General features: G+C 54.4%; 1 protein-coding gene across 1 annotated transcript in view; it reads left to right on the plus strand.

The window, feature by feature from the left end:
• SCUBE1 (signal peptide, CUB domain and EGF like domain containing 1) overlaps positions 1–8,420 on the plus strand; it is a 90,595-nt gene that overhangs the window by 876 nt on the left and 81,299 nt on the right. The window contains exon 2 of the mRNA XM_006775994.2: positions 337–488. Coding sequence (XP_006776057.1) covers positions 337–488 — 152 coding nt within the window. The remainder of the gene's footprint in view (positions 1–336; positions 489–8,420) is intronic.

Below are 8,420 nucleotides of genomic sequence, written 5' to 3' on the forward strand. Positions count from 1 at the left end.
GGGAAATTATTTCTTTTGTTTAAAGGCTTTACTTTCTAAATTTATTTACATGTTTTTATTTCACATTTTCTTCATAATATTTGTGATAAATGCACATTTATTTTCTTGCTATTAGCTAAATATTTTTAATCTGAGTTGATAGTCTGATTGAAAGCTATCATTAACTGTAAGAGTTATTATTATTAAAGTGGCTTATAAAACTATTGTGGCTATTAAAACTTCACCCACAAAAATGTGGCCATTATTATTCATTATTAAAATATTCCATTGCAATAACCAGCAAACACCATTCAAAGTGAAAACCCCCACCCCCGCAACAGGGCCACACCTCACCAGTGTCTCCCCTCTCCCAACAGGGGACGTCGACGTGGACGAGTGCTCGGAGGGCACGGACGAATGCCACATCGATGCCATCTGCCAGAACACGCCCAAGTCCTACAGATGCCTCTGCAAGCCAGGCTTCAAGGGGGAAGGCAGGAAGTGCGAAGGTGAGCCCAGCCAGCCCTTCCGGCCTGCAGCCGCCACCTGGGGGCTCCCCTGGGGGTAGAATCGGGAGTCATGGGGTGCCTGGCTCTCCCTGGGTTTGAAACTTTGGAGTGTTTTTTTGTTTTGTTTTTAAGAAATCGAGATGAAGTATTAAATGATACCTTTGCCTGTCTATCCTGGACTGGATGTGTGTGGGGTAAAGGCCTGAGGTGACACCCAAGGTCTCTGAAGTCACCCTATGTGGCCTGTAGCTTCCAAAGGACCTGCTAGTAGCTGGCCACACCTGAGCCAGCCCAGGGACGGGTGATGTGCTGTCTGCCTGTCCAACCTTCCTTCCCTGCCCCTGGGTGCTGGTTTGATGTCTGGCACTGGAAACCGCCCCCGGCAGGCAGAGAGAAAAGAGCAGGCTCGCCGTCTTTGGGGCCAGTCTCTCGGGCCGATGGAACTTGGGGAGGTGTGTCTAGGAGGGTCTGGTGGGTTTTCTGACTACAGGCCTGGAGCAGGGCCAGCATCTGGGGCCAGAAACAGCACGTGCCTGACGTGCACCCCTGGATGAGAAGCTCTGCTCCCAGTCTTCCCTGTCTGTCCCCATTTTGTGGATGAGGAAAACTGAGGCTCCGAGAGGAGAGGCATCGTCGCAGGCCGCATGCTCTCAGCGGCATGGCCGGTGCTCACACCCAGGTCTCTGGCATCTCGTTTTCTCCTCGCTGAGCCCTTCCCCACTGTCTCCACGTGAAGTTTGTGTTAGGAACGCGACACATACGCTTCTGGACACACTGCACAGGAGCTGGAGTTTTGCAGAGCAGCTATGCCTTCTGGGGACGCTGATATTGTTTATCCTTCTCATTCGCTGGGCATCTACTTAAGGCGAGTGCTGGCCAGATGACACGGCCTGGGTCGTGCCTGGTTTGGCCGCATCCTGGCCTTGCTTGGTGCCCAGGAGCCTGATGGGGGAGCTGGCGCTGCCCACAGACCTCTGGCAGGAGGCCAGGCCCCAGGCAGATAGAGCGGATGTCAGCCAGAAGCCTGGTGGCAGAGGCTGGAGGTTAGTTAGCTCGGTGGTTCCAAGTGGCGCGTGTGTGGCTCTGTGTCGCCGTTTTCTGACCCTCTGCTCCCCACTGCAGGCCCAGCGCTCTGGCAAGGGAGAGCTGAGGGTGATCCCATCTCTGCCGGTTCCCGCCACTCACCCAGCTTGTCCTCCTCCAGCTCAGGTCCTAGGTCCCTTCCTGCCACCCCTGCCAGGAGGCCCACGCCTGGTCGCCTACCTGTTTCCCTGACATCCCCAGAGTCCAGCTTCAGCTTGAGCCCTGATGGGGTCACACTTGCTGGCTTGATGAGCCGATATCCTCTGTGTGAAGGTGAGAGAGGAGGATGCTGTGACTGTGTGCCAGGAATTGCCAGGGGCCTCCCTTTCTCCGGCCTGGCTCCGGCCTCTGCCCCTCACTTCCTGAAGTATCACATAACACATGTGGCCTGGCCACACACACAGGCCAGGCCTTCCCTCGCCTGGAGCGCCCTTTCCACCCTTTGTGTTCTGGCTAATTTCTCATCATGTTTTAGATTTGCCTCCTCCAGGAAGCCCTCGCTGATGCCTCCACTACACACACACACACACACACACACACACACACACAGCTGCTATAGTACCTACTCAGCTCCCTGCTACCCGCCATCATGGCACTTCTGACTCTGGATTGTAAGTATGTGTCTTGCTCCCCCACTGAACTATGAGCTCATTTCTGGAGGGTCTGCCATGGGCTCGGTGTTGGGGCTGCCACACTGAAGTGGACCTCGGGCTCACAGTGAGCTCCTCAGTTGCAGAGTCTCTTGGGTTTGCCCCCATGTTCCAGCTCTGGGGCAGGCCTGCACTAGCAGGTGTGCAGAATACATGTAGTCTCAGTTGGCTCTCTTTTGCCCAGACTGGAGTTCACATTAGATGAGCCACATGGAAGATGCCCCGAGAGATGCGAGGGCCTATGGGTGCTGGGTCCATGAAGGCTCACTCTGGGCTGCCACCCACCTCTGGTGTGAAGGTTTAGGTAGTCATTTCCCTCCTGAGCCTCAGTTTCTCCTTTGGTTAGATGGGCCCAAAATACCCCCACCGCAGGTGGTGGTTAAAGCAGGCACAAGCTATTTCACCTCTGTAAGTCTGTAAACTAGAGATAATAACAGTGGTGACTTCATGGAGATAGTGTAAGGACTGCATGAGTTAGTGTGTATAGAGGATCTGAGCATAACCTGGCACATAGGACACACTCTATAAACACTTCAGCTGCTGTTACTGAGGTACTGGTGATGGTGCTGATGGGATGGATATGTTAATGAGGATGACGGTGATGGTGATGGTGAGGAGGAGGATGTTGATGATGACAATGAGGAAGATGGAGGAGGAGGAGGAGGATGGTGCTGAGGATGAGGATGTTGATAAGGAGGATGGTGATGACAGTGATGTTGATGACAGTGAGGAGATGAAGATAAGGATGAGGATATTGATGATGATAATAATGAGGAGGATGAAGATGATGATAATGAGGAGATGAAGATGATGATGATAATGAGGAGGATGAAGATGATGAGGAGGAGGAGGATGAAGATGTTGATGATGATGATAGTGATGCTGATGACAGTGAGGAGCTGAAGATGCTGCTGCTGATGATAGTGATGTTGAAGATGAAGAGAATGCTGATGGTGGTCACGATGGTGGTGGTGGTGGTGATGAGACCATGATCAAGCTGATGATCATACTGTTGTTCAGCATATGAAAATGGGTGTGACTTTATCTTTTTCCAGCAATTCCCAGGTTCTAAAATGGCTGGGAGATGTGATGTTCTGGTTCATTGATGATTCAGATAAACCATATCCATATATTCATGTCCCCATAGAGACATACGGACATGTGTGCCGTTCACAGATGACCGTCTACCGAGAACGTACAATAAAATGACAAGTGACAGAAGGCTTTCCTTTGTTCCACTAAACCTCCTTCCGGGCCAGAAGCATACGCTGCCCTGTCCTGCAGCAGACATCCCAGTCCATCGCCCCCTCCAAGCAGCACTCCCACTTCGGGGAAGCCGTTTCCCTCCCAGGCTCTTTGTCTGCAGGTCCTGAGCTGGTGCGGGGTAGGCAGAGGCTGGCGTGGGGACCGGGGGAAATGAGTACCCTGTCCTGAGATCTGGTAGACGGCGCTACTTATTGTGATGAGCACAGAGGACGGATCCTCTGCAGACATGCCCAGAGCACGTGGCTCCCATGGTCTCCCTAGTCCAGTGATGGCGAACCTATGACACGCGTGTCAGAGGTGACACACGAACTGATTTTTTGGTTGATTTTTTTTTTGTTAAATGGCATTTAAATATATAAAATTAATATCAAAAATATAAATCTTTGTTTTACTATGGTTGCAAATATCAAAAAATTTCTATATGTGACACGGCACCAGAGTTAAGTTAGGGTTTTTCAAAATGCTGACACGCCGAGCTCAAAAGGTTCGCCATCACTGCCCTAGTCCATCACAGGAAATGGACCCAGCATCTGGGAAGCCCTGTGTGGGGCTGACTGCACCTCTTAAACCCTTAACTGTGTCAACCTGGCAACTTCTGCTGGGTGTGACCCTCCCTTTCGCACACCCAGCACCTGAGCAGCCCGCCCCTATTCCGGAACCGCTTCTGAGCACACCTTCAAGGCCATCTTGCCGTGCCGTGCGGCCTGTGGTGTGTGGGGATCACTGAGCCTCTCCGTGTGCGGCCGCTTGTGTCCGGGGAGCAGTGTGGGCCCCGTGCAGTCAGCTTGGTAGGAGGCCTGCTTATTCCGACGGAGGTGCCTCAGACTGGTGGGAACGGCTGTGAGCAAGGCTGAGGATGAATCAGTGTCTTCCTGATGGTGCGCATCCTGACAGCATGTGCAGTAGCTCGAGGTAAATCCGTGCATGTGCAGAGTTGGAAGGAACATGAATAGGTGTCCAGGGCAGCCCCTGTGTTTTACAGATAACCACACCAGGCCCATTCACACCTCCCAGACCCATTCACACCTCCACTTTGGCCTGGTCACTCTACATTTATGTTTCCCTGTGTGTCCTCCTGGAATGTGGGCCACTCAAGGGCAGGATCTGTGGCCTATTCACCTCCAATCCCTAGAATCCAGCACCAGGCCTGGCACAGGGCATGAAAGGCATCTGTTGAGTGGAAGGTTGGGAGGCTGGATCCCAATGGTCACCTCTTCCAGGAAGCCTTCCCTGCTGCCCCAGACAGGTGAGCTGTTTGTCACCTGTGGGCACCCTCCTTCAGACCTCCTGTTACACTGTGTGGCGATGACCTGTGTGACTTGACTTAAGCCTGGGCCCAGAACCATGGCCTCCCAAACTCCGAAGGTTTCACAGGTGAGGAAAGTGAGGCCTGAGAGCGGGAGGCACTAGTTCAAGGACATCGGTGTAGACCTGTAGCAGAGTTAGGCTGGAAATTGGGAGGTCAGTCTCCAGCCCAGTCTCCAGACTGAGAAGCAGCAGAACCTGGATTCCAACCCTGGTCAGCGTGGGATCTCAGCAGAGGACCAGGCCCACCAGCCTGTGTGAATAAAGTGGACAGTTCCTAGCTAAGGAGTCCTGGAGGGGGCTGGGAAAGGAAACCCTTTCCTATGCCCACCACCACCCCCTTGCGGCCGCCAGCCCATCGGAGGCAGGCCCTGTGAATGCAATGGTCTCAAGGCGCATCACCCATCACATAACTAGGAGGTGGCATCCCTCGGGCTTGCCCAGCACTCAGCTGGCCACTTTGGGGTGTGGTCTCTCCCTAACCACACCCCAGCATCACTGCCATCTTTCTAGCTCAAACTTGCCAGCTCCTTCCTACCCCGGGGCCTTTGCATATTCTGTTCGCCCAACCCTTCATTTAGCTAAGCCTGTGCATCCCCAGCTCACCAGCTCCCTTATGCAGAGGCCTTCAGAGAGCTGCCAGGGCCAGCCCTGTCCTGGTCTGAATTAGTTGGGCCTGTTTGTGCTCTCTGTACCGAGGGCCAGGCAGGGGTGAAGAGGGGCAGGCCAGGGTGAGGAGGGAGCATTTCATCCCCTTTAAATGCTCAACTCATTTAACCTTAACTGCTTTGTTTCATAGACATTTGCTGAGGAAAAGGACCAAATTATAGCCTGAATTGGGTCTTGCTAATCTTAATTAAAAGCTCTTGTTTATAATCAGGACCAGGCCCCAAACAAGGAGCAAATGCCCTCACATGGCTTGTTGTTTAAATAACTAAGACCCTCTGGGTAATCGCTGTTTCGCCTGAACCTGCGGCGCACAGCGTCCCTTCTGCGCGGCGCCTCTTCCTCATGGCGCCCCTTCGATGTGCACTGAACTTTTAGACCATTCATTCACTCAAGTGGCTTATTCCTCTTGCAAGTTCCAACTCGGGCCTTCTCCAAAATGCTGTAATTAAAACCCTTGGGGGAAATAAATTTTTGTTTTGGCCACAGTATATCAAATGTATTATTATTTTCCCTCTTTTTTGTGAAAAGGAAAAAAATTACACTGGAGATCACAAAATTAGCATGTGTGCAATGAATGTAAATAGTCGCTTCCTGACTTGTCTGTCCGCGGGGCCTCCTTGTCAGTCACTGAAGTTGGGGAGATTACCGGGCGTGCTATTAAGTGTTTTTACAAAACTCCTAGTAACACACCCAGTGGTCCGTTTAGTCTCACATCAGGAAAAAAACCAAAAACACACCTTAAAGCCAATTGGCCCTCTTAGGGAACAATGTCTGTGAACTAATTAAATCGTTTTCATCATCGTTATTGTCCACTTTACTGAAAGTTCAGATAAAATTCTGCTTTGGAGGAGGCCAGGAAAGGCCACAGGAGGTAAGTCTTAAAACGTGCAATTATGGGCGCTAACATGTGCCTCCTGGCCAGAGATGAAAGGCTCCAGGTCTGCGGACCAGCGGGCAGGAAGAAATCAGATGGGACTTAAAATTCCAAGTTGCTGTCAGCTAGCAATTAGGTGGTGACTGCAGTGGTCCCGGCTCTACACAGAGTTTAGGCCTCTTGGAGCCTGCATCTGTTTTTAGAAGAAAAAAATATAAAGCTCATACTACGGGCACTTAAGCTTGGAGGCAAGTTCACCTTCTTGAGCCTCAGTTTGCCCGTCTGTAAAATGTGTCGGCTGGTCCAGATTCAGTGTAGTGCTGAGACTATTCACTGAGCACCTACTCTGTGCCAAGCGTGGTGCTGAGGCCAAGACACGCTTCCCTGGCCTCACTGGTTGGTGGGGAAGATGGGATCCTAACGGTGTGGAGCACGCAGTGGGTGGGGGGGAATGCAAAGCAGTCTCTGGGGGGGTGAAGTAGAGAGAGTACCTGTGCTAGAGGGGGAGGGCGTTAGGAGGGCTCCCCACAGAGGTGTCATCAGACTAAGTTAATAGAGCAGAGCGAGTGGGCCCTCAGCAGGGCCTACTGTCCCTTCCAGCTCTGGCGGCCCAGGGAGGGAGGTGCCCGCTGTCCCTTCAGCTCTGGCGGCCCAGGGAGGGAGGTGCCCGCTGTCCCTTCAGCTCTGGCGGCCCAGGGAGGGAGGTGCCCGCTGTCCCTTCAGCTCTGGCGGCCCAGGGAGGGAGGTGCCCGCTGTCCCTTCAGCTCTGGCGGCCCAGGGAGGGAGGTGCCCGCTGTCCGCCCGGGGGGAGGGGCCAGCTGTCCCTTCAGCCCTGGCGGCCCAGGGAGGGAGGTGCCCACTGTCTCTTCAGCTCTGGCGGCCCAGGGAGGTGCTGCAGCGAGGATGCAGAGGCCTGCTTTGGGCTTTGCAGACTCAGTATATCCAAGTGGCTTCAGCTTCCAGAGCCCCGGGCCCTGCCATGCAGGGCAGCAGAGGCACCTGCCCCCAGACGCACATTTGGGCCAAGGGTGGAGGAGGCAGAGTGAGAGTGTGATGGAGGCAGTGCCTGCGTGTTAAGCTCCTTTTTTCTCTAAATCCCCATTTCTCCAGGAGTTGGAGGGGTCTCTGCCCCCTTCCCACCCCCATCTCTCCAACTCCCCAGGCTGGCGCAGGCCCTGGCTGCCCCTTCCTCCAGGCCCTGTGCCTCCTCTTGGCCGCGTCTTATTACAGTGGCTGTATTTGTTTTTTCATCTGAGGAATGCTAACCAGAAAAAAAACCATTATTTCTAAGAAAATAAACGGCGGCTGTTGGCCTTTGAATGCTACTGAAATGGATGACGGCCTTCCCCAAAGACCTGAGACAAAGCGAGCCCGAGGGTGGTGTGCGGACAAGGTCAGGGGTCTCGGGGGGTGTGTTCGGGGTCCTCCAGATGGGCCAGGGCTGCGGCCGTGGGAGTCAAGCCCAGCGGCCAGCCTGGAACTTGGCCTGGTCTGCTGGCCGCCGGGCTGATCACGCCCTGGCTGTCCATGCACCCCTCAGGAGCCGCGTGCCTTGGCTGGGCCCCCTGGCCCTGTGTCCCAGGCAGAGAGCTGGTGTGGTTCTGTGGAGACCGCTGCCAGCTCTGTGGGACCATGAGCAGCTCTGTGGACCTCTGGGCCTTAGTGTGCTGATGGCAACGTTCAGGGCTCGGGCCAGGACACCCAGACCCCTGAGGACCCCTGTGCCGGGCAGCTTCTTCTTTAGGGTGCTCCTTGTCCGGTGGTGCCCAAGGCTGGCCGTCTCTGGGGGTGGCAGGTGGGCTCCAGCCGGACGGTTAGCCGCCTGTCCCTCCCACAGGCAGCCGTGCAGGCAGACTAGGCCTGGCCGTGCACTGGTGGGCGAGGCTGTCCTCACATGAGATGTGTTGATCCGTGCCGGGGTCAGTCTCTCCCTCCAGGCTGGCAGTGCCTCTGGCAGCGTCTGGCTGAGGGTGAGGGGCCAGCCCGGGAAGGTGTTGGCACAGGAGGGAAGGAGGCAGGGAGGCGGTATGGTCCTCGCGAGCGCCCAGGCCCCGGGCCCCTCCCCACTTCCATCTCAAGCACTCC

Source organism: Myotis davidii, unplaced genomic scaffold (genome assembly GCF_000327345.1).
Source record: "Myotis davidii unplaced genomic scaffold, ASM32734v1 scaffold428, whole genome shotgun sequence".
NCBI lineage: Eukaryota > Metazoa > Chordata > Mammalia > Chiroptera > Vespertilionidae > Myotis > Myotis davidii.